Source organism: Pterocles gutturalis, unplaced genomic scaffold (genome assembly GCF_000699245.1).
Source record: "Pterocles gutturalis isolate BGI_N339 unplaced genomic scaffold, ASM69924v1 scaffold52172, whole genome shotgun sequence".
In the NCBI taxonomy this organism is placed as follows: Eukaryota; Metazoa; Chordata; class Aves; order Pterocliformes; family Pteroclidae; genus Pterocles; species Pterocles gutturalis.
The window spans coordinates 2,325-29,125 of record NW_010112197.1 but is presented as its reverse complement, the minus strand read 5'-3'; the positions used below and the strand labels follow the sequence as shown (position 1 = coordinate 29,125).

Below are 26,801 nucleotides of genomic sequence, written 5' to 3'. Positions count from 1 at the left end.
AGACTCATGAGATTTAGCTTTTTAGTGTTTTTGGCTTCATCAGGTTATACTACAGTTACTTAAGTTAAATATGTAACTTAAACAGAAATTATTAAGCTTTTTTGAAAATAGATGGTTGTGAATATTCTTTAAAATTTCACTGAATTAAAATAAAAGCTGTGGTTTTGTTTGTTTTGTTCCATAAGTTGATCAGTTATATACCAAAGCTGTAAATTAATCCACTATTTTCTGATGTTTTCTATGGTAGAAGAGTTTCATGATTGCTAAGAAAATAAACCTCATCATTAGTTAGAAAAAGAGATAAGTTTGAAAATTGGCATTGTGTTTTATCAGCATTTGGGTTTCAAGATATAAACGCAACATTTTGTTATTTTTAGTGCACAATTTCTGTACAGTCTGTGTGGGATTCATTTTTCATGGGTATGAGATGCTAAGCGACTTTATTTTTTCATGTAAGTCCTTATCAGAATTGGTTTATTGATGATACAGAACTGTATCAGCTTTTGTATTTAAAATGTCAGCCATTCAATTCAATGGTGTATTGTGTGCATACTGAGGACTATAGTAGAAGAGTGTGACTGAGGTTGCAGAGAGAAACTATCTAAGAGCTAGGAGTCTAGTTGAAGGCAGCATAAACAGACAAACGTTGATAACGTCTTGTGCTCTGACTCCCTGCCCCCAAATTTCTTGCATTGTGCAATGCATGGGGCAGAGAGTAACCATGGAGTTAGCATCTGTTCAATGATTCATTTCAGTATAGTTGGTTGTGTGGTCTGTGGTCTTACTACTGTTATTCAAAGCTTACCCTGATAACAGAGTTGCTAATTTTAATGGGTTTTCCTGTGGCATCATGCCTCTATTCTCTAAAGTTTTTGGCCCCTGTTGCATTCACTTAGGCTTGTCTGAACACTTCATGCTTCCCAAGAATGAGCAGAGCACCAGTGACAGCCCCAGAACTATAGGTTTCTTCCTTCCAGTTACAGTTCCTATCCCACACATGACACTGCAGCCATTGCAGTCCTCATCTGTAGCATGTGTCTTTATACGGGGACTGTGGTGCAGGGCTGTCAAAGTACATAGGGTGGGTGGAGCTGATGGACTGGTCAGCCTGAGGCGCATATTGGGGTAATAGATCCCTGGGCTACAGGAATTGGCAGTGATAATAAAGCAGTAATCTAGTTGTAGTGTAAGATTAATCTCTGCAATTTAAAATAATTTTCATGCTGGGAACACAGGTCTGAACGTTACAACATTGCCCACATCTTGTGTTTTTGTTACCAAGTAAATTGGAACAGCACTGAATTTTGTAGATTATTTCACAAAGACATTTCAAGCATTGTTTGCTATATAAATGCCGAAGGAGAAATTCAAGCTGACTTTAATACATTTTAGTTTGTCTGATGCATAGGCATAACCCTTCCCTTAGTTAAAAGAGAAGGGTTGTTGTATTGGGAGCTAAATTTAGGACATACTTGAGGTAAATGTAACCTTTTCAGACTTGGATTTTAAAGAAACAGCTTATCAAATACACAGTTACTTGGCTCTCAGTAAAAATATTTACACTCTAATTTTGGTTTGTGTATCCATAGAGTTACACACAGTGTATGAAAAGAGGTGAAGTTAAACATCTTTTATCTATTTGAATTCAAATCACTAAAGAAAGAAAAACCCCAAAGCCCTGCACATTATCTTGTTCTGTGAACAGTGGAGATTGTGCAGATTGATTTCCTGTTAGCCCAGTGATTGGTGGCCCGTGAGAGAAGAGCTTTCTGGCAATAGGGATATTTAAGAAATTCTCTCCCTTATATGGTTGCACTGGTAAGTCTCTCCTTAGGAGAGGGCCTGTAGGATATTTCTATTCTATTTGGATACCCGTTATCTGATTCTCTCATGGGTTGATTGGAAACCAGGCCTTAAAAGAGGGATTGTGCAGCAGCTGCTGATTTCCCTTCAGGTTTTCTGTTTTAAAAAAAATTTAGATGGTACAAATGATCAGACTGGCATGAAGTGAGCAAACATCAAGGGAAATGGGCTGATGAAATGTAAAGATGCCTTGAAGTTTGTCTTAGAATAATCTGGGTGTAGTTTGATGCTGGCAGGGAGCCCGGGCAGAAGTATGGTCAAAGAGCAGCATTTACAGTTGCTGCCAAATCCTAAATGATCTTTTCAGTGCCTGTGATTCAACAGGTGAGATGTGGTGAATCCTGCAGCTATTGTTTAAGGCATTACTGCTCCCAGTTTGTACTCTTTCTGTCCTCAGAGAGGTTGGTAGGATGGTATGTGTGCTCATACCTCTGTTCATTTCAGCCTGGTAGGTTAACCTGAACTGCCCTGAAATATTGATACCTGAAGCTAGGTAGGCTGTGAAAGAGGAGCAGAAATCCAGAAGATGAATGTTAGCATCTTTTGCAGCTCAGTGTTTCTTGAATGTGAGTCATACCCCTTTGATAAAGAGAGGCTTTTTACATCTGGTTCCTTATAAATCACAACATTTGAGAACTGATCTGTAAATCTAGGGTTTACAGGTAGCAATTGGAATGCAGATGGTTAACAGGCAGTACAGAATATAAAGATTCATTTAGCAAGGTCACGGGCCACTTAGCAAAGTTTTCCATCTTCTGCTAAGAATAGCAGAATGTGATGGTCCAGCACTTTGTAATAGCAGCTGGATGAAGCAGGTTGTGTGGAGCTGCAGAGAAGTGACCTGTAAAGTTAGTTAATTTGTCTAGTGTATGGAAAGCAAAACAGCTTTGTTTTCACTATAGGTTTTGTTCTTCTGCTCAGTACGTCTTTCCACAAAGTGTTTTCCATATTCAATTCAGTCTGCTGAGTCAACTCTGGTCTTATAGGCTATATGTATTTCAGTAGGAAACTCCTCCTATTTGAATTGCTTTGGGAGCTTTGTTGTCTTCACATATTTAGTCTTTGGAGAAATAATTTATCTCATTGGTTCTTCTGATCACCAGTCATTTAAGATTAAAACCTGTTTAGCTTTCCAAAGAGAATTCACTGCATTGTTTAATACTGTTGTAGTGAATCTTTTGAAAAGTTTGTCTCCTATCTGATATACGTGCAAAAGAAAATCCATGGTGTTTTTCCAGGAAATGGAAGGAGGGTGATTTTCAGAAGTCTAGGCTAGGGTTTACCACTCAGATCCATTTTATATCTCTGAAGATCAGCCCTTAACTGCATAGCTTGTGTGTGGTAATGCTTTTCTTATTTGAACTGACCTACCACTTTCTTTTTCAGAGCCCTCTTGGTAGAGCCCAAGCAGCCAAGAACAAAGGAAACAAATATTTTAAAGCAGGAAAATATGAGCAAGCTATTCAGTGTTATACTGAGGCTATCAGCCTGTGCCCTCCTGAGAAAAACCTTGATCTTTCTACTTTCTATCAAAATAGAGCTGCTGCCTATGAACAACTGGTAAGAAATTAAAGATAATTATGTGTTTATTCTAAAAAGTTGCATTATAAATTGTGTATTTTGTCACTTTTATCCACTGAAAGATCTCAGGTGGTGATATCTGCTGTCTTCACAAGACGCCGTTGCTTGCAGCTCTTTCACCAGTTCATCGTATTTTTCCACATATAAATAAAATTATTTTCTGTGAACTATTATCAGTCTATGTTATTTAATTCTTATGTGTCCTTTTCTTGTAAGACAAGGTTTTAATTTCTTTGGAACAATTTTCTTGTATATATGTTAATTTTGCTTCTCTCTACTAGAATGTTTTCATTAAGTGTTAGGTGAAAGGCCAAATATTTTGGAAGGATGCTACTTCAAAAATTAAACAAAAAAATCCTAGCAATCCTACTAAAGCCCAAGAACTACATTTTGCACATGTGGAAGTAACGTTTACTTGGTAGCTGAATATACTTGATTTTAGTTTTAGAAGTCAACCAGTGTTGTTTATTATGGTATCGGTACAATTGCTTACGAGGTCAAGTTTGTGAATTGTGGAGAAAAATTGGCTTTGTACAGTCTGAAGTATCAAGTGAGAGACTGTGTGATTAGAGAAATCTAGTCTTGAAAGTTAGAGGAGAGATAAAATAGTTCTTGTCTAATGTCTTTGCCTAATCATATACTTCTAACAACACTTAATGCCCTAATGAATCACAAATGTATGTGGTTCCTCTTTTTCAGTTATTAGAAAAGCCTGTTTTGATAATCAGTTTTGCAGATAAATGGATTTTTAGTTCTTAATACCCTTGACCAGCTCTACTCCTACATATACATTTATCATCCCGTTGTTGTAATATAGTGTAGTAAATTGAAATAATAGTTTTTTTAAAAATAAAGTGTTTTAGTACTTTGTTAAACTTGGGGTTTTTTCATTTTGTTTTCATCTTTTTTCTTCTGTTTGTTTTGTACCAGTCTTTCAGTCCCAGCGTTACCTCCTGCAAGCATCTTCGCATCAACTCATTATCTTCTCCTATATGCTTTGTACAACCGTCTGGTTTCATTTTTCTATAGGAGTTCCTTTTCTGTTTTGTGGCTCTTCTGGTGCAGGTGGCTTCCAGTGGTGCCTGGCAGTTTCTTACTGAGAAACTTGCAGAAATAGAAGCAAGCAGGTAGAACCAGAGCCCTGGGAACTGCAGCTACTGTTAGGTGGGCATGACCCTGGAGTTGGCAGTGGAAAGCTAATACAATGCTGCTGAGTAGGGCCTCTCTCATTGTGTTTTTTTCTACCCACAGCAAAAATGGACAGAAGTGGCACAAGACTGCACAAAGGCTGTTGAGCTTAATCCTAAATATGTAAAAGCTCTCTTCAGACGTGCAAAAGCTCATGAGAAGCTAGACAATAAGAAGGAATGTTTAGAAGGTGGGTGTCTCTTGACGTGTATACTTAAAAGTGGAATTAGCTCAGGCTCTTTGGAGAGGATAACTTTGGGGATTGTTTTGTTTTTACTTCTGTAACTACAGTAATACAGAATGATTTATTTACAACCATTCATAGCTACTGCAAATACATTTTCTTCTCTTGTAAGAAGAAACGTTTTCCCATTTTTCAAGCTATCATCCAAAATGGCTTCTGGGAAATTGATGCTACTACAGCCACACAAGGTATTCTTTTTCCAGGAAACTCCCTACATTTTAGAATAGAATTCATGTAAAATGCTGAGTGGGTAACCCAGACAACAGTTGTTTTAGTTCCATACAGTAACAGACTTCCTTCCCTGTTTGTTTTAGAGAAACAGTATTAAGGGGTTTTGCAGGTGGAGGTACATGGTCAGAAACATGAGTTTTACAGTCATTTAAATGTATTTGGTGGGTATTAAACAGAAAGCAGCTTCAGTAGCATTTCATTTTGATGTATAACTGTTGTGAAAATTGGAACAGATCTAAAAAAACCTCTTTTAATATTAGCACTATGTATTTGGCAGAAACTACTGTGTCAAGTCCCTCCAAATACTATTCCTAACAATAAATTTTTAACTGTCAGGAAAATGAGACTGAAAAGCCGTGAATATTAAAAAGTACTGCAGGTCATATGTGTTGTCTGAGGGCCCTTTTGAACTAAGGGACACTGAAAGGACCCATTTGAGTTTCATCAAGTGAAATAATTCTTGCTGATGTAGTGTTAAAAGGCAAATGAAATTTTCAGCTGTGCTCATTGTCAGAGGAGGACAGAAAATAAGGCAGTGCTCTGACTGGTAAATCTAACTGTTAAATCAGTTTCATTACGTGTAACAGCTAAGAATTAGGTCTGCTAAATTAGAAGGTAAATAAGATGTGGAAATTTTATTTATGTATTTATTTATCTGTTGGTAGAGTGCCTTTCTGCCCTGTAAGGCTGTAGTGAGTAGAAAAGGTCTACTTAGGTCATTTAGTGTAGTCCTGTGCGATCACTAATTGACCAACAGCTGCACTTCCAGAGTGCTATAATAAAATCTAAACCTCATGTAATTGTGATAAACTGACAGATGATAAAAACCCCAAGAAAGATCAAGTGTCCCTGCCATACTAGGATAGTTCTTAAATGTAACTCCTTTTTCATATTAGTAGCCGTGATGTTTGTAGCAATTATTTTCAACCTTGATTTGTGTTTGATTTTTAGCTTGCAGTTTTTTCAGAGCTGGAAATCACCTGCTTTTTCTGAACTACACTGGTTTTCTAATACAATACTGCTTTTACCTGCCAACCATGTGTGGCCAGTAAAATCCAACCAAGTATGTCCATGTAGTGGAAGAAAGCAAAACCAAACAAACCTCCCCAAAATACCCTCCTACCAGCAAAAAAACCCTCCAATTATCCCAATTCCCAAAGTATAATTTGGGAAGATGTTGCTGCGTTACCCAAGTCTGGGCACTAGTTTACAGCTGCCTGCTTTGGGCAAAGCATGTCTGCTAAGGTGGTATAGTACAGTATTACTGCACACTGTCTTTCGTGCTCTTTCTGGGTATCGAGTGTTTTCCCAGGGACTCTGGTGCGCTTCTTGGCCATGCTGGAGTTGTGGGGAGTTTCTGTATAAATGATGGCATAATAGTACCTGTTGGGTGTAGAACTACAGAAACTATACTTAAACTCCAGGATAAAACACTTGCTTTTCAAGCTTATTCAAACAATATACTGTTCAAATTTCATGTCCAACCTCTGTTCACCTTTACTGATGTTTAAATGCAAATTAAACAGGAAAAATCAGTGGTGGTATTATATTAACTAGAGAACCCAGAGAAATTGTAATGTAGCATAAGAGCACATTTCACCCTGCAAAGCTTGATTCAGGCAGCAATGGGTAAACATTGGCAGAGGTTCTATGTGTAAGTGAAAGTGGTATGATAGGGGCTAGCACTTTAAATAGGCCAGCAAGCTGTTTCTCTTAAACTGACTCCATTCCAAAGTCACAGAGGTGAGCAGAAAAACTTGAGATAAAATACGGTAAGATTTCTTAAACTGAGGAAGAAGCGAGATGTGATTAGACTGAATGTGAATTTTAAAAGTAGAGAATTGGGACCAGTCCCAGGAGAAAAGCTGTGTTAACACTTTTAATGCAAACTTAATATGAACATAATTACTATCCCTGAAGTTTCAAAACATGAAAGCCCCTGCTGGAGATATACATTTTCACTGCTCACCTAAGTGTGTTTGTCTCTAGATAAAAAATGAAGATAAAAATAAATGTAATTTCTTTCATTTGCTGTCACAAAGTCCTTTTATCACAAGGAGATAATTTTGGATACAAATTTGTGTCTGGGAAAACATGGTAAATACAGCAAATTGGAAACTGAGGCTTTTACCCTCGAAGAGGATGTTTGTTACTTGAACAGTGACTTATTGTAATAGTGGCCCATTTTAGTGTACTCCAGTGACTATCAGAATTTGTCTTTAATCTCACTTCTGTACATTGCTTCCTAGATGTCACTGCAGTCTGCATTTTAGAAGCCTTCCAAAACCAGCAAAGTATGTTGTTAGCTGATAAAGTTCTTAAACTTCTTGGAAAAGAAAAGGCCAAAGAGAAATACAAGGTAGGACTTGTGATATTGCTGACAAATTCTGATTTCACTTGACTGGTTGTTGAAATGGTGATTGTTGACATTCTGTAAATTGTTTTAAGCAAGTCACTGTCTTCATCTGCTGAAGTGTAAGAGTTGACACGAGCGGTTTTGCACAAAGCTTCTATTGTACTTATATTTTCCTTTGGGACCCATCCAAACTTTTTGAAACCTTAGTAGGGACTAGAGGCCTATTTCTAACAATTGTTTCCCTTTAAGAATCAAGTTTATTGTGACATTTATGAGACACCTAAGTTGCTGTGCTGCCTTACATGGGGCTTTTCAGGAATTGCACCATAATGGAGATAGGATATGTTGGAATGGCAGTAGCTGTTCAGTTGCACATCAGGTGGTTGAGTTAGGTATGTGTGTTGAGATAGGAAGGTTTATAAATAATAATTGAAAATGTGTACAAGTGTTGATTCCATATCTAATTAATAGCTTAAAATGAGAAGAATTATGATTGAGGGCTTTTTCCACAGGTTATTCTGTGTTTTATAACTAGAAATAATGTTTTATAAATAGAAATAGTCTTCATTGTAGTGCTTCTCTTGGACAAGTTGGAGGAAAGGGCAAATTACCATTCAGAATCTACTTGAAATCAGGCTTATGCTTAAACGGGCAGCTTGCATTTTTCACCCAATATATGTGCACACATACTGCTTTAGTACATCTACCCAATGTCTTATGATATCCTGAGAGTCCTCATTTCAAGCCATGTATGCAGAAAGATCCTATCTTCTTCCTACTTTGTTGAGTATCTTGACTTTATTTCTACTGGTGATGGGTATTGAGTTGTGATCTGAAGTTTAAATAATCCTTGAATGTCAAGCTGTCAAATCAAAAATATCAGACAATCAGATGAGATAGTGGAAAGTCATACATTGGTTCTTTCATGAATGAGTTTTTTGGTAATCACATTTGTTTATCCCTTTCTATTTTTACCATCTGATCTTACCATCTAATTAAATTACATTTATTTGTTTCAGAATCGTGAGCCTCTGATGCCCTCACCACAGTTCATTAAATCCTACTTCAGTTCTTTCACAGATGATATTATCTCCCAACCTTTGCTTAAGGGTGAGAAATCAGATGAAGATAAGGATAAGGAGGGAGAGGCTTCTGAAGTAAAAGAAAAGTGAGTGTACAGTATGGCTGGGAATTGTTTGGTGTGGAAATTAAGTTTTCAGTGATTTTGACACTCTGCTCAGTGTAACTTGCTGTTATTTTTATAGTACTTGGCATAGGAAATCCTGTGGTAATAAAGTGAGCCTATGAAGTGAGAACAGTATTAAGAATGAAACTTTTATGACAGCTGACTGGCTAGTTCCAAACTGGAGGTGGCTTCGATCCACTAGACAGAGGAAGGACCGTAATGTTGGGAAGATATGTTGAATATTTACTATGGTACCATAGTAAAGCTTAGGAGATGGGGAGGACTGGAGCGTGCTGAATGATGCTTCTGGAGAAAAGTGTGTTTTATACTGAAGGAGAGTTGCCAGGGAAGAGAGCAAGTTAGTCTTTGTATTGGAGGGGAGAAGACAAGCTGGGAAAAGGCTCTCTGTTATGAATTTACAGCAACTGAGGCTGAAAGGTGTTTTATATTTCTGGAATCGAATTGCACTTAAATGAGAGGTTTGTTCTGTCAAAGAAAAGCTTGAGCTTTTTCCTTTTTTGAGGGGAGTTTGAGCACCACATAGATGGTCCTTCAGCTTTCTATGCTGTCTTCCAGTTTATTTTTGGAAGATATCAGTGCTGTCAGTATGGACACCATTCATACAGCATTCTGAATTTTTTTTAAAGTATCATAGAATGTCCTGATCTACAGGCAGATTCATTGAATCCAGGACACTTGGCTGAAGACAAGGCAGTGCTTACTGTAATTTTTGTTGTGAAATCCTTTGTTCCATGTATAAACTGCATGTTGCTAGGTTTAATATTGCACTTTTCTGACCTGCAATTATATCCCTCTTGTTTTAAGGCAGAGATTTTCACTGTCCTTACTGTGAAAAAAATTTCCAGGGACAAATGAAGCTCAGGTTCAAGAGCTTTAAAGCATTTTTCTTCTTTATTTCCAATGTAACTTGGGCATTTTTTTTTGTTTAAGTTGTTTTCTGTCTGTGATGGCTCCATCACAGTAACTTTACTTATAATGCTGGTGTTGTAACTGAGTATAGGAAAAGTTAGTATTTGTTATGATTTAATGAAAAGTCTGAATTGAAACTGAAGTGTTCAGTGAATGCATGTATATATACAACTGTTCTTACATCATTTACAGCTCTGGCTATTTGAGAGCAAAACAGTATATGGAAGAAGAGAACTATGACAAAATTATCAGTGAAAGCACAAAAGAAATTGAAGCAAAGGGAAAATACATGGCAGAAGCTTTGCTTCTGCGAGCTACTTTCTACTTACTTATTGGCAATGCAAATGCTGCCAAACCAGACCTAGATCAGGTCATCAGCATGGAAGATGCAAATGTGAAGGTAAGAGTCTGTCACAGCTGGATTGTAGTTTGGGTTGAGAAAACGTAGAAGTTAGGTGATAAACTTGTAGTATAATTCCAGAGCTTTTTTTCACAAGTTTTCAGATACTTTAATGGGAGTGTTCTGATTTATTTACCACGTTGTCTTTTTAATCCTGACACGTTGTTTTTCAAGGGCTTGTTTATTTTTGAGACAGCTGTGCTAAGTAGTACAAACTAAAGAACAGATGAAGTGAAATGAGTTGGAGGCTTATCCAGTCTGAAAAATCAGTTCATAAATAAGAGAAAAAACATTAATTGTACTTGCATATTGAACTGCTTCAAAAAACGCTGATCTACTTGTAAGCATAGGGAACCTGTTTTCTAAAGGATTTTTTGGGGGCTGAAAATCCACTGAGATAGAAGCATAGACTGACACATTTGAAATTAAGCAAGGGAGTTGATTTATTTAGACTCAATATGAAATTTATTCCTGCTTAGAATTAAATCTGTCAGTGTGAGAAACTAGTCAAATGAAAAATTTACTGTAATTGTAACAAAGCGTTAAATCTGGGGGAATGTTGGAGTGGCTAATGCTGCTTTGAACTTTTTTTTTTTACAGCTCCGAGCTAATGCTCTGATCAAACGAGGAAGTATGTATATGCAGCAGCAGCAGCCTGTGCTGTCCACTCAAGACTTTAACATGGCTGCTGATATTGACCCTCAGAATGCAGATGTTTACCACCATCGAGGACAAGTAAGAAACATTAGAGATTTTGTCCCAATACTTGAATATTTAAATATATACTAAAGGAAAAATAAAGATCAGTACACTATCGGAAAGACTACTGTTTGTGTCAGAAAAACATGAACTCCTAATCTGGAACTGTTGCAGAATAAATACGCAGTCCAATTTGCAGGTTCAGGTCAGAAGCAGTTTATTTCTGTAGCTATCGGAAAGAACACAAAGTAAGAGAGGTTCAATTCTCTGTCACTATGAACTCTGACCTAGAAGTACTAGGGCTTGTATACATTTACAGCAGATACAGGCTGCTCTGTGAAGGGCCCTGATAGGGCAGAGCAGCAGCTGCAGACAAGGAAACTGTTACAGCGGATGTAACCTGTGTTCCTGATAACTTCTCATCTGCAGTACCGCGGCCTAGACTTGCATCTGTTCAGCTCATTTCTCTCTGGCTTGTGATGCTTCTGTGTCCTTGACTAATTTCTAGACCTAGAGAGGCCTGCTTCTACAGAACTGTAATATGAAAGATGCTGGAAGAAAAAAGGAAACACTACCATATGCAGATACGCTGAGTCGTATTCATAAGGAAGATTTCCATGGATCAAGTGCCTCTCTCCATGAATTCATTAGATGTCTTTAGTGCTCAGAAATAAGAATGGTGTTACATGTTGATTGAAGGGAATGAAAGTTTTCTGCAGATTGAAAATTAGTGTTTTACAGTAGCTTCACAGTAAAGTAGGAGAATGATGAAGTGTGCTTCACTCTTGTGGAGGAATGAGAGTGTTTTTTTGTTAAAAAAGTTGAAATGCAAGCTGGGAAAGCCAAAATGTTTCAACATCCAAGTAGTCCACAGGCAATAACTACAGCAAGGCAAAATGAATTGAGAAAATACAGCACAGTTTTGGAGACTGGACATAATGCTAAAGCAGTAATGGCAACAGTCTAAAATGCAAATGTTCTCAATCCCTTACACATGGACATTGCCTTTTTGTGCATGAAGCCAAAGTTTCCCTGGTGGTACTGTTATTTTGTTGCAGTGATTTTTAGTCATGGGTTTTGTAGGTTTCTAGGCGGTTCTAAAACTGAACTGGACACGATATGAGTAACTGATGCTAACTGAAATATCACTTAAGTGCCTGAAGCACAGATCAAATACAGAAATAGGATTCTCTTTCATTCTGGCTAGCTGAAAATCCTGCTTGACCAAATTGAAGAGGCTGTGGAAGACTTTGATGAATGTATCAGATTGCGACCCGATTCTGCCTTGGCTCAAGCACAGAAATGTTTTGCCCTGGTAGGTAACAAACTGGTGTTTATCTGGGTGCTTTTTGTTTTTAAAGACTTCTGGAAAACATATTGTGTTTCTTGGTTTTATTCCAATTTAATGGAAAAGTAGAGCAACAAATATCTCAATGTCTTTTAATAATAAGGTAAAGAAATAATGCAGGTTTCTTCAGTTGGAGCAAGGGCCTGCTACTTTCATTTTGCAATGTTTGTTAGTCAATACAGTAGGTCATCTTTTATGTTTTGTGGTAGAGGAACACAAATCTTCACTCTAATTGTATAATATGAAATTGATATTAAAAAAGCTTTAATTTTGTGGAAAACCATCATCTCCGATAAATTGGAACTAAATTATTTCAAGCTAGTACAATGCCTCTGTGTGCAGGAATCTTCTGAGGACAGCTTTGCGTGGTGTGAACAAGAAGGAAATCTAGGCTTGGAATTTCTAGGCTTTTGAAATAGAGGGAGGCTATTGGCAATTAGCAGGCCTTATGGCATCCTTCTTTCATCCTTTCTTCTCTCCCTGTCCACTCTACCAGAGATTTGGACACATGGTAGTTTCCTAAAATCAGATTTTGTAGGAGGTACAGGCATGTCACTGTGTAGAACTTGTAATGTTGTGATGCATGCATCTCTTGGGGAAGTGGGTAGAGGTCTGATGGTGGTGGTTCATTTTTTTTTTTCCTTTTTTCTTTCTTGAATAGTATCGCCAAGCTTATACAGGAAACAATCCTTTGCCTGTGCAAGTAGCCATGAAAGGCTTTGAAGATGTCATTAAAAAATTTCCAAAGTGTGCTGAAGGCTATGCACTCTATGCTCAGGTACATTTTTCTGTCTCTTAAAGAAAATGCTGCATTCTCTTGCACCTTTTATCTTGGATAGCATACATTTCTTCAAATAATATATGAAGATCTTTGAGAACAGTTCTGAGATAACACATGCTGTCTTTAATAAGGTACCTGAATTTATGGGTATGGGTGTTGTGGGGTAGAGGAAGTATATGGGGAATTGGTGGAACAGATATAAGTGATGAGAGTCAAGGGTGGTTATTAGGAGACAGAGGTCTGACATATACTTCCCCTTGAATTTATGCATGTGTGTGGCATCTCACTTGATGGACATCAGGGTTTCTTTAGCTAATTTAGGAGTTAAGTGTATGGAGCTAGGATAACAGAGTTTTGTTCTGCTACAAATGGCTTATACTGGTCAAGCAGAGTTTAGTACAGATGTTCTGAGTACACTTTTAACAGTGTGTCATTTCTTCTCTAAGAAAATGTGCTGCTGGTTCTAGTATGAAGTGTGAGAAGTTCTGATTTTAGGTAGGTAGGCAGTATGCATGCATTTCTTTTTGAAAGAAGTACATTTGAAAAAGAAAGAAGTTGAGACTTGCAGGGACAGATTTCTAGAATGGTTTTTACTTGCAGTACACTTATGTTGCTTATGGATCTCCTATTACAGATGGTACTGTGATCAGCAATTTTTGCACTTCCAAGTCTAGCAGCTTTCTTCTAAAAAGCCTCAGTTATGAAACTTAACTCTGGTAACTGGTGTGCCTGGCCTGCTCTAGAGAGCTATGTCCAATTTCACATTGTCAATATAGTTTTAATTAGAATTAGCCTAGTGCAGAGTGCATGTTTTGGTTGTGGATTGACATACACGTTTCTCTTTTGATGCAGGCACTAACTGATCAACAGCAGTTTGGCAAGGCTGATGAAATGTATGATAAATGCATTGACCTTGAGCCAGACAATGCCACTACATATGTTCATAAAGGGTATGTATTAAGTTTGTGATCTTTTTAATCAAGAGCAGTTGGCATGTTTAGATGAATCAACCCTAATTGAATGTTTGTGTTGAGAAGCTTGGCTAAGACAAATAACTCTGTGAAAACAGCTTAGTGCTGTTAAATGTATTTTTATAGTTTCTGTTGACCAAACTGTAAATAAGTTTCAGTGAAGTTTCATTAGTGTTTGTTCCTAATTGAGTATCAACTTAAAGTATATGACTCTTTAGCCCCATCTAATTTAAGCTTCGTGCTGAAGTTTTTCTCTTTCATCAAACAACTTGTAACAAGTTGTCTTAAGAGATATTTATCTTGAGTCACTAAACTGATGACATGGCTTCTTGAAAGTGACTTTCACATACATGTTTTTAAAAGCAGTGAAGTTACTGTCTACCTTGCATTAGGAATTAGAAACGTTTAGGATCTTTTTTTGGCTTACATGATCTTGGTTGTGGGAGGAGTATGTGAATTTTGTTCTAAACTTTCCCTTCCAGTTTACTTCAGCTCCAGTGGAAGCAAGATTTGGACAAAGGGTTAGAACTCATAAGCAAGGCCATTGAAATAGATAACAAATGTGATTTTGCATATGAAACCATGGGAACGATTGAAGTGCAAAGGTAATGTTGAATTGCAGTGTTAAGAGTTCTTAGTTACTTTTGAAATCTATTTATAGCAGTCCTTTATATTTCCCCATGGATCTTGAGCTTTTCTTATGATCTTCTCCCCAGTTCTGTGTGAGGTCAGCTCTTACTCGAAGCCCTGTTTTCTGTTCTGTCACTCTGAAGGAAGGCCCTCCTTTCTCTATGGCATAATTTTGCTTTATGATCTAGTAAGTTCCCATGTTCACCAGTTTCATACGTACTGGACAACATGCAGATGTATGTTTAAATACATCCCTTCTGCATTGAAAGTGACCTCCTTAATCATTACTAGGCTTCCTGTGTATCTAATGTAGTCCATAAACATATCTTACTGGACCTTTTGTACTGAGGATCCTGAGTTTTACTCTGAAGCCTGACTATTTGGGTTGCTTGCAGTTTGCAAGCTCACAGGGTAAAGAGAAAAGACGAATGCACTATTCTGTAACAGTTCATTGTATTACGATTGTGCAAAAGTTTGGGGTGTAGCTGAGAGTATAGTAGAGTCTTTTTTTTTACACGTCTAGCCATCTAAAGGGCAGACAGTTAAATTATTGCCATGAGAAATTCTGCCAGCATTTCCTGTTTAAATAATGTGAGCCCTTGTCTTTGCTAGTTTTCCTCTTAAGTATACAAACTCTTTTCAAGGGGGATGAGAGTTCATTTAGTTGTCCCAGCATTATCTTTGTAGTAAACTTGGTGTCCTGTGGAGAACATTTTATGCCCTGCTGCCACCTGTGGGGGCTCTCAAGAGGAGGGCTGTTAAACTAGCTGTCCTAGTTGGTTAGGCTTGGTAACAACTGTTCTTGGTTTGCTCAGCATCACAAGCTCTCGTGGTGGTTCCTCACAAAGTCCTTTTAAGCTGTTAGTAGTGGAGACTGTAAGTCCTGAAAGAAAAAAGATCCTGTAGAGATTAAGAGATTGCTTTGCCACTCTTAACTGGACAAAATTTTGGTTTATTTCAGAGGTAATCTGGATAAAGCCATTGAAATGTTCAACAAAGCTATCAACCTGGCCAAATCTGAAATGGAGATGGCACACCTCTACTCACTCTGTGATGCTGCCTATGCCCAGACAGAAGTTGCAAAGAAGTATGGATTGAAACCACCAACACTGTAAAAAAACAGTGAGGAAATGACCTTCTAAAGTGAAGTTGCCCACTTCAGCCAGCCCTAAAGACGCTGTTGCAGACCATGTTGAATGGTGGAACTTAGTTTTTTCCTGTTCGTGGTGTTGTCATTTGCTACATCTGTTAAATGTTTAGGTGTTGTGGGAGTGGTTGTTCAAGGAAGTATGCAGTCTTGCATCTTGTTCCTTCTGCAGCAAAAACCTTAAAGAGTGTTAAGGGAAAATAAAGTTGCAGGGGAACAAAAGGAAGATATTTTGGCCATGCAAATAAAAACTTCACACTGGTTCATTTTGGGTGATTATGTTGTGGGCGATTTTTGCTTTATCAAACAATATTACAGCATGTGGGGTTTTTTCCTGTTGATTTTAAAGGTAATATTAGTCAGTGCTGTAAAATAGGTTTCTTTTTTATATGCAGTTAATCCTTGAGGGTTGATTTTAATTTTGCAAAAAAGGAAAAAAATTAATTTTGAAACTGTTTAATAATAGAGGGTTTTTTTTAAGTCAGTAGATGTGGAGAGAATCCCTGTAAATATATGCAAGCATGCACAATCTTCCCTTAAAGCCCCTCCCACTCTCTGCATAACTTACTTAGAAATAGTACTGTGGCAGCTATTAGGGAATTAATTTGGTAGTCTTTATCCTCACTCCAGAAGGCCCTAGTGTACTGTATAGGAGGGTTAGTAAAAAGGTTGGAAAGAGGTCAGGTAACACTGCTTCAGTGTAGGTTTTACTGGAAGAAAGGCTGTTTTTCTGTGCAGCAGTCGTTACTTGAATGTCACAGGAAATTGTTCTGGAGGGTTCAGAGGGATCTTCAAGAGCAGAAAGCACTGCTGGGAGTAGAGCTGCCAAAGGTAAGGTCATGCCTGCATATAATCTTTGTAATCTCTGCCGTTCTTGCTTAGATGTAACAGCTAATAGACCGTGTAAATTTTCTTCAGTCTCTAGAAACTGCTGTGTTCTGATCTGCTCCTTGTAATAGCCCATTTGCAGATTTCAGTGAGATAAGGAACAAAGCATAGGCTAAAACTTCAGATAATGGATTTAGAATCTGTACTGGTTTCCTAGTTGTTTAGGACCCTGTCTTGGCCAAGATTACAAATACTGTAGAAAGGAAGCAAATAGCAGATTGGCAAATTATTAAATACTAGGATAAACCATCTTCGTCTAGCTAGGAACTTCACAGAGGGCTCTCTTGCTTTGGGTTGATCTTTCTCGTATGGAAGTTGGTCAGTCCGTCTTGCCTCTTCCTGGGTTGATGTGTCTGGATAAAACTCAGGCAAATACTTAACTGATGTAGCTTAATTTATGATACACTAATTTGGGCTTCTTTCCATCCTGAAATCATACATTTGCTTGTGCTGAATTGTCTAATGTATTTCATATTTTAAAGAAATGAACCATGCTGTGGTCAAACTGTCTTCTTCCTCTAGTTGTGCCACCATATAGCAGCAGCTTCTGTTTTCAACTTGACCTTCCTTTCTCCCAGCAACTACAGTTGAGAATTCAAATAGTGGAGAGTAGACATAAAGATGTAATCATTCTATTTAGCTAGCTCAGTAGGTGATCTGAAATCACAGTGTTGGTGTAGAATTGAAAGCCTTGGAAGGTACTGGCAGCTTCTAAGGGCACTGCACATAACAAGTGTCAAATGTCTTCTGGAATTTCCACTCTCTTCATCAATTACCTGAGAACAAATATATGCCAGACTGACTGATGTGTCCTGAGGAGTTTTTATTCGCATGGCCTTATTTACATTGGCATTTTCTCCTCTTCACCCTACCTGTACCATTTCTTACCCCACCCAATCAATTAAGGGAAAAAAAAGCATGTGCTGTCAAATACTAGCATTCCAAATCATCACGGACTTTTGCGTGTTCTTGAACTAGTTTGAAACTGCACTGAAAAGATGCATTGTCTGTAATTTTTTTGTAAATGATGTATCACCTGTAAACTTAAAAAAATAAATATTACCTTCAAGTATCTCTCTCTGACATGTATAAGAACAGGTTTTGATGAAAGTGCTCTCTGCAGTGGTGCACGCTCTGCTTATTTGAGCTTGCTCTGAATCTAGGAAGAATAATTACTGACTCCCTGTCATCTTCTCTCCCTTCAACCTTCAAGAAAAAATGTGGAGGAGATAGGGAATTAACAGGTCTTATCTCTGATTTGCTTCCATCACCCACAAAGGTATGATCTTGCGAGCTGAAGATTACAGGGGGAAGTCAATCCAGCCAGGAAAGCTGGGAATCGGAGTAGCTGATGCCCTGTTAATGTGTGTATGCAGGTGGATTCCTTTAATGAATGGGATTTTTTTTTTTTCATGGCTGATATAATTGAGGTTTTGCTTTAAGACAGGTGTGCATGTGAAATCTGAGAAAAGCTTTTTTTTAGTAAGGATCAAGAGCTGAAGGTGAAACAAGTATTGCTGCTATTGAAAAAAAATAAATCTGGTGAAAGGTAGGAAGCTAGTACTGAAGACTTGGATACACATGGTGTATTCTGGAGACTATGGGAACTTGCTTCTACACAGAGTTGTCTTGCATCTTAATTCTGATGATGTAAAATCCATGTTGTTCATGTAAGAGACAAGTTTGCCAAAAGGGAGATTAGAAGCTGTGACTTGAATTACTAGGATCTAATTGCAGATTGAAAGTGAAGAAGGAACTAACATCTATTAAGGAGCAATACTGTAACTTACTGTGGAACTACTAAGAGCAGCTTAGATGGAGCTTTAACCAGCCTTCCCAGCTCCCGTGGTACCAACACTGCCTGATAAAACAGGCATTACTGTGTTTTCTGACATTTCTTTACAAAGAATTTAAATCCTTGCAGGCTGAAATTCTGGAGCTATTTCAGGGCTGTGACTGGCTGGTTTTCTATACTTACACAATACCGGTGCACATGTAGAATATGGATACGTGAAGTGCCTGCTTCTGCCAACTCAGAGATTGACTGCTTTAAGTATTATCTAGCTGAGAACTGATTGTCTACTTTTTTCATTGAAACCCCCAAAAATTCACAGTCCCCTTTGTATCACTTCTGAGTGCATCATACTGGAGACCCTGAAACATCCTACTCAAACACGGTGCTTAGAAATTTTCCTGACAGATTGAAGAGGACTGAGCTCACCACTTCAGCTGAGTTCACCAAAGTAGCTTGCTACAGATTTTCATCTGTTCTCTCTGTTTGGGATTCCAGGGAAGGAAGGTCTGTTGCAGACTGCACTTTGCATTTTTAAAATTATGTGATCAGCTCATGGGAATCCTGCACTACTTTAATCCTCCAAAGGCAGTATTTAGTTCCTGCTCTGCTGCATGTTCAGCTAGTATAGAGAGGGGAGGGAAAGACTGATGGAGTAGTTTAGAAAAATGGATGTATAATAGTTGCTATGATTTAGGAGTTGGAGCCCAGTGATGGCCATCATGAATGCCAATTATTATGTGGGAGGCACTAATTACTGGAGGAGACTTTACTCAAATGGCAAATTGTTAATTTTTTTATATTTATTTTTAAACAAATAAATCTTAATTTCACCTTATGCTCTGTGGCTTGTTTCTTAAGAGTTCCAGTAAAATATGTACACCAAAATGCAGCAAAAAGGACACACCAAAAATGCCTGCTGGAATAGATAAGACTACACTGAGTGGAATGGTGTGACCTGTCTTTTAAGGGGAAAGACACCTCCAGGTTTGGCTTAATTTAACCATTAATTTTCCTCTATAATACAGACACCCAGCTCATTCCACAGAAGCCAAAAGAAGGTTAAAAAAACCCCAAACAGGCAAGAAAGCAGCTGTGGGAAAAGGAAGATGGCCAAACATGAATAAAAAGGTACAGTGACTTTGGGGAAAACTGGTAGTTAGCTAGAGCAAGACAAAACTTCTCTGTCCTTCCTTCTGTATTTTGAAATCTCCTTTAGCCTTATTGCTTTATCATTTTTGCTGCTGGCAAACTTTTGTTTCCCCATGCTGTCTCGTGGTAAAGGCTGGATTGTTAGTTAGTTCTTTTTTTCAACCAAGGAGAAAAAAAATCTTTTTATATTAGGAGTACAAACATGTCTTCCTTCTAAGAAACAAACAAAAAAAAAAAAACCACACCAAAAAAACCCCAAAAAACACCAAAAAAAAAAACCAACAACCAAAATGGTAGGCTGGTGTTAAATATTTTAAAGCCATCTTTAATCATCAGTTTGTTAGTCTCTTCAGCAAGAACAATGAAGTGTTCCCATGCAGCTGAGGGGAGTTCTCAGTTGGTAGCAATAATGCAATTAAACATTGAGCAATTTTAGTACCTGTCTTCTGGAAGTCTGTGGGCAGAAAGACTTCATCAGTGCAACATATTTGCTAACCCTTTTGACTGACTCCCCTCAGCCTTTTCAGATAAAGACTGCCAGGCAGCAGAATTAAAGCCCATTCAGACATATTAAGGAAGCAGTATATAGAGCAAAGGTGTGGTGACATGTGAAATTGCTTTAACAAAAAAGTAACCTGTATCACTTCAGCACTAAATAGGAATTGCAATAAGGAAAATTCAATTTAATACATATATTCCAGACAAGACACATAAATTTTCTATAGTAGTAGATCTGTTGGGCAGCTTCTTGCATTGTCCCTAAGTAGTACAGGGTAGAATTTTGGCCTGTTTTGGTTAGTGTGTTAAAATTTAAGCTTTTCAAGTTAGAAGTTGGACATTCAAGGAACTTTGTTAAGGCACATACAACTAAGAAGGATAGGGGTGGAAGAATCATGCTTCTAGATTATCTGATAATTCACTGAAAAATTAATACCAAAGCTGACTTCAAAGGACTCCAGAGAGAACAAGGTTCTCATTTCCATGTTCTACAAAAAAAGCTCCAAAAAGGTAACTAAAACATTGTGATGCATATAAACCAATGTTAACTACTACCACTGTGTGCAACTGATTTCACCTCTGTCTTTATCCTAGCTGTAAAATAGTATGAAATAGTAAAGTATGAGAGGAGATATAAAAGTTTATTTGAATCGACTTTAGAATTACACCACCAAGTCTGGTTTTTCAATTAATCAGCACATTTAGCTGTAGATTGTGGAGCAACTAGTACGGGAATCCTTCCGAAGACGAAAGCAGCAGCCATTGTGCCAACTAAACCTTCCCTGTTCACCCAGCTTCACTTTTTCATCTCTATGCCATAGAGATCACAACGCTTCTGGCTTAAAATAGGAATTTGCTGACGTATTTCTGCAAGTTTCTTCAGATCTGCAGGGGAAAGAAGTAAGCTATTAGAACAGCAGTCAAAAAAATGAAAGCTCCCAACTTGCTCTGAGGTAAGGCAGAGAAAAGGGCAGCTTTCATGGAGAAGGGGGCTGTAGGGCACTGCAGCTGGGCAGCCGAGGCTGAAGGAAGCTTCAACTTTGCTCTTTCCTAAGGTGGCAGCTTCCTCACAACTAGTGAAACTGGAAAAGCATAGTCAAGTGCTGCTTGTTCTTGCTTTTGTCTAGCAAAGGTGGAGAAGGGATGAACACTGCATCATCTGTAATTGCATGTGCAAGCTCACAGAGTTAAACCGTCTCCTTAATCTCATGACCTTTACTCAAGAACACAAGCAGAAAAAAAAAAAAAACCCAACCTTTACCCTTACCTATATCTGTGTATATAACTGTTTCCTCAGCCCCAGCTTTGGCTATGACTTCACCCCTGCAAAATTAAGCACATTTGTTCACAGCATTAACAGAGGTCTCAAGGCATCAGTGCAGTTGCTGCTGTTCGTACAAAAGGGAGTTCCTACCCTTCATGTCTACAGCTGTAAAGACAGGGCTGTCCTAAAAACAGCATCATAATTCATAACTCTGGCATGACAGAAGTGGCTTCCAGACTTTACACATGGCACATTTTACATGTGACATATACATACTTAACATGTTTCAGAAGATCATGGTAGGAGCAACCGTGAGAACCAGTGCATGCGAGCATGCAGTGTATCTCAAGGGGAAGGAAACAACTTCACCAGGGACAACCATCTACAACAAAGACTAAGACCTTCTCCTTCAGATCCTACTGGCTTTTGGTAGGAGCACACTTTTACTCTGCATGAACAACTGAACATTATTTAGCATGTCTCCTGCTAGGTGTTCTGCCACTGCTTTCAGCATATAAAGCTCAAGACATAGATAAAGCTTTTCTTACTTTGCAATCATCTGGAAGCTGATTGGATCAGTGGATTTATTTGAAAGAAAAACAACTGCCTGAAAATTTGGTCATTTTTACCTCCTGTGCACCTGCATGACTTCTGCTTAAGTCAGAATATGTCTCTTAGCTAGCTGAGGACATTCTTCATGTTCTTAGGTCAAACCATTTGTGGTGTCTGAGGAAGTGAAATGGTTTGGGGTAAGCTGTACAGAGAATTACCATAGTGCATAGCATATAGTGGACTGAACTTCAGGGACAAGTTGAAAATGTCAGCAGCTCAACTAATGCTAAATACTAGTATTAAGTAGCTTCTTGGCTACCAAAAAGAATACATACTGTTAAACTAGTTTTAGTCTCTTATTTTTCAGTCAGGCAGGTTTAAAGGATGAGTTTGAGAATGTAGGCTTAAGTCTCGGACGCTTTTTACCAATAACTTATGACATTTTTAAGAGCAGATGGAAATGTGGGACTGAAATGTGACTGTCAAGTAAAATGTATTTTTTAAACCAAGAAAAGGTAGGTTTGTTTTTTTTTCTGAACTCACCATGGATTTACTACAGTGCTGTGTCCCCAGGCAACATAGGATGCTTTTTCATCTCTAGCAGGAGATACTGCAGCTACGTAGACTTGATTATCAACAGCTCTGTGTTCACAGAAAGATGAAGGAAAGTGGGAGGAAAACTTGAGTATAAATTTTTTTATACCACCAATTAACTAAGCAGAAGAGAAAGAATTCACTCTGAAGCGCAACGTATATATCTTCCCTAAGGACCAGCCAAAATTGTAAGTGATATGAAGGTCAGAGAAAGCAGAGCCTGGAAAGAGAAGTCTCTAGCACCTGCTCCAGAGTTAGCGGGTAGGATGAATTACACGTTCATTCAGCATGTAGCCAAGTTGATTGAAGCTGACCTAAAGAATATATAATACTGCATTCAGGAAGCTCAGGGTCTATTTCTGTTTGTAATTAGAGCAGCTCTCAAATGGTTACTGGCTATTCTGTCTAGAAGTTTGTTTGTGAAAGGTGCTTCCAGAGCCATGGGGTAAAGGTCCTTGAAAGGGCATAACTGCAGAGGGGCTGGCAGCAGTGAAGGATAATGAAGGAATTTCCTGTTTTTCCCTTTGACAGCAAAATCATTTTGGCATGCCATGCCATGCAAGGCCTGACAAATGGTGCAGCTCCAAAAACAGAGTGGCCCTGTAACACCACTTCTGAGGCATAGCGTCATTTGAACACAATGGTCCAGTTCAAGATGCTAAGACTGCCCCTGGAACAGGAGGATAAGCTGTTACTTTGTTCTTACCGTCCCCTTTGTAGCAGTTCCCAGTGAGCCGGCCCTGTTGTCAGGTTAAAAGCCCCTGGATATATCAGCAGCTGGCAACCTTTGTTAAAAGAAAATTAGAAGCCAACCATCATTAAGAGGAAGATGGCTTACCCAGAGTGGCCCTTCACATTGAGACTCAAGGTGAGGTTTCTTTCAGTACTTCCCGACCTCTGCCTAAATGGAACCAAACAGAGCCTGTCCACGCACAACACGGGTGACTACTTACGTCAGCAAAGCCCTGCAGTACATTACCAAGGAAGGGGAAATACCCGTCTTCATCATTCCATCAGCAAATGTGTGTAGCAGGAAATGTGTGTATGTTACTTTACTCAAGGAGAACAGACACTCATTTGAATAACAGCATCTTGGCCACAAGATTCATTTTGTGCTACTGCGCAAGGAGAAGAATCACACAGATTGCCCAGTATGTGCCATCCTGAAACAGCCCTCAGAGCTAACCATGCTCCATCAGGTGACCCAGCCTCACCTTTCTGTCCGTAGATTTGAGCCATCTCAGCAAATCTGATATCATAGCAGATGCCCAGGCCCACTTTACAGTATGCTGTTTTCAAACACAAGAGACAACAGTCATATCACTATCACAAGTACACAAAAGCAATCACAAGGCTCCCTGTAGCCAACCTGCCAGCTGTTAGTTTATATGTCTCACAGTAACAAAAGGAGCTATATTTAAATGTGTATCCTTGTCTGTAACAAGCATTAGCTATTTGTGGGGGAGAATTCATGCTTTGTGCTGAGAGGAAGACTGTGAGAAGCAGTCTTATCTACCCTTTAAAAACAGCCATTTCCACAAAATCATGTTGTATCAGGTCTTTGTGTAATGTGTCCTCTCTGATTTAGCTGCAGGTTTTTCCATTATTTTATTTTCAAGAAAAGAAAGCACTCACTGCTCTTCACAGATTAAAGAAACTACAGACATATACTTTCTTACAGCATGCACATTGCAAGGAGGAAAAAAACAACCATGGGAGACAGAGACTGAGAGCTCAGTAAACAGCACGTGCTAATTTTTGAACCCCGAGGTAGGGGAGTAGGTGTCTTGCTTTTTAATCTGATGTGGTTGATTCAAGATTGTAGGAATGGGATTTACAGTAAATTGTCTCCATTATTATATCGTCCTCACATGAATCAAGGTGCCAGTGTAGCCGTTTGCTACATATATTCTTCTGCAAGACATGTTTTATAAGAACCATTTTAAAGATGGAATTACTATAATACAGTAACGCCTCTTTAACTAATCAATACCTCCACTATTTATTAAGGGAAGTGCCATGACATATGCTTCAAATCTTTTCTACTCTTCTGTCCTTTTGCAATCACATTGCCTTTTTATGAGTTTCAGAAGTGACCCAAGCACTTGGAACAAACTACATTTGCCATGGTTATCAAATGCCTAATATAAATCTGATAGTCTAAAAATCCATTGCTGGGGAGGCAGAGGGGGAAGAGAACTCCAGAATGACTGTAGTGTTATTGTGCTAGAGCTCCTTGAAGAGAGGGCTTGTCTTATACTCACGAGTATCAAACATGGAGAAACTATTCCCTGGACTCAGTGTTTCAGATTCTTTGAACTGTATCTTCCCAGGAACATTAATATCAAACAAATGAACCTGTAATCACAGTATAAATAACAACAATTAGTAACAATTTCTCTGCTTTGTATTTTAGCCTCTTTCTATTATGCACGTGTTTTCTAGTTACCATTATCTAAACTATTCTTTTGTCAGGATCCCAACTAAGCATTACTTAAGATTGTGAGACCTCAAAGATTATTTAAAGCAGTTTTCTTCTTTACAGAAATACATGTCTAAAGTTATTAGGAAAAAAAAAAAGACTGGCCATTTTAAACAACATATATAATCCCTGTGATCCAAGTGGCGCACATATCAAACATTTATCTTGCTTACCAAATAGAATTCCCTTTCCTTCTCCCATACAGAAATAGAGAGTAGTTCAAAATAGTTACAAATATAACAATTTGTAGTATGGCTCTATGTCTTCTTCATGGAAAGAATCCCTGCAAAATACCTAGGTATCTTGATCTAATGAGTAATTTTGCAAAAGAAAGGATACATATAAAATATCTTGAATTTGTCAGGACAATTTTAAAGTATGTTAAAGCTGGTGATATTTTCCTCTCTAAGATCTGAGTCCCATTCCTGCAAAGCTTCTCCAGAAAATACCTTCACCAAGTCAAAGTTCCCACGAGTTCAGCTATGCAGATGCCTCTTAGCCCCTGCAGACAGTTTTTCTCCCTTGCAACAGAAGATTCTGTTCCCGACCAGAGCTTCCTAATAATACAGCTGTTTTTGTATTAGCATTCGTTCATATTTACATAGTATAAGCCTCCACTCATTATACTCAAACAACTACTGGGCTTGCAGACTGGTGCGGTATGCTAGATGGAAGGCAACATGGTACTTCAGAAAGGGACCTAAGAGTGTAGCTAAGTGTAGAATCAGTTACAGAATGAATTAAGACCTGCACCCCAGAGGTACTTTGCACTACTTCATTTGTTCCAAGTAACCTTGCATTCTCTTTTTTTGTTTTTCCTTGAAAGAAATAAGCTGTTGCTCACCTAAGGAACGATACCTGTATGCACAGTCAGATTAACAGAAGCCACACTCCATAGTTATGAACAGGAGATAGTTTCTCAGAAGGCACAAAGCAACGTCCCACTGGAAGATGACAGTAAGCAAGCATCTACCACAAACAGCAGACACAGCTTAAACAGGGAACTTGGACTTCAGTTTTCTGCACTAATCATAACATATAGCACACAAAGTATGTAAAGAACAGTATTTATGGTAACAGAAGGACTAAATCCATTGGGAACTTGAGAGGAAATCCTGATCCCACTTAAGTGGTACTATGTTTTAGACCTAGACCAAGGTACACAGATGAGTTGGATCTGGATTTACTCTTAACCACAGTTCTCCCAGCATCTGGGAAATGCCAGTTATGCCTTCTGGATTTTGTCATCCTTCTCCAGAACAAGTTTATGATCACCTTTGGAAGGGGTGCTTACATGTCCCCAAATAGAAATTACATGCCATTTTACTGACAGTACACAGCTTATTATTAATGCAAGATTCTACTAATTCATATCACCTTTAGGCACAGATGAAGTCGTTTGTGCAACACTGCTGAGAAACCTTTTAATAACAATATTTTTCCATCTTACCTTCCTATGCTTTGCTAACATCGCACCATCAGGCCCAAAAACAGTACATGTGTTATACAGCTTTCCACCATCCTCTTCTGGAATGGATCCTTAATAAATGCAAGAACAAGGATTTCCCCCACTGTATTTATACAGAATTTTGATCCAATGGCACTAACAGACATTGCCCATTTTTCCCCTCAATAAGAGGGTCACTAAGAATAAACTACCTCCAACGAGATATATACTGCACTCCTTTGCAACTTCTGAGAGCTTTTGTGTCGATTCCCCAGGGATCTTCTCTGCATACTCCTTAAAGTACTGGGTTCCATATGGAGAATTAAAGCACTCCTAGAATGAGGGGGGGAAGAAAAAAAAAAGTTAAAATCCATTAATATCACTGCAATGATATGTAGCTGACCTTTCAAACTTCCCTCTATCAATGTTCTCATACAATCTTTAGTTAGAGGAGTTTAGTTTACAGAAAACATCTGGAGGCCAGAGAGACCTTAACAACTAGAGAAAATGCAGTGGGTGAGTTGGTGTGAACATGTGCCAAACAGAACATGAGCTAGAAGTACCACAAAAGCTGCAA

General features: G+C 38.3%; 2 protein-coding genes across 2 annotated transcripts; one reads left to right on the top strand and one right to left on the bottom strand.

Annotated features, from left to right (window-relative positions):
- Window positions 1-3,249: 3,249 nt before the first annotated feature.
- On the top strand, window positions 3,250-15,816 carry TOMM70A (translocase of outer mitochondrial membrane 70 homolog A (S. cerevisiae); the record flags this gene model as incomplete). The annotated part of the gene is made up of 11 exons (XM_010073939.1): window positions 3,250-3,423; window positions 4,696-4,822; window positions 7,357-7,466; window positions 8,483-8,631; window positions 9,772-9,979; window positions 10,580-10,714; window positions 11,886-11,993; window positions 12,688-12,804; window positions 13,660-13,757; window positions 14,261-14,383; window positions 15,370-15,816. Coding segments are annotated over 11 exons (1,503 nt in total), but the record flags the coding sequence as incomplete, so codon positions are not given.
- Window positions 15,817-20,467: 4,651 nt separating this feature from the next.
- NIT2 (nitrilase family, member 2) lies at window positions 20,468-26,557 on the bottom strand (the record flags this gene model as incomplete). Its single annotated transcript, XM_010073938.1, has 8 exons — window positions 20,468-20,770; window positions 21,153-21,208; window positions 22,245-22,343; window positions 23,002-23,080; window positions 23,510-23,584; window positions 24,560-24,653; window positions 26,228-26,316; window positions 26,437-26,557. Coding segments are annotated over 8 exons (702 nt in total), but the record flags the coding sequence as incomplete, so codon positions are not given.
- Between the last annotated feature and the right edge of the window lie 244 nt (window positions 26,558-26,801).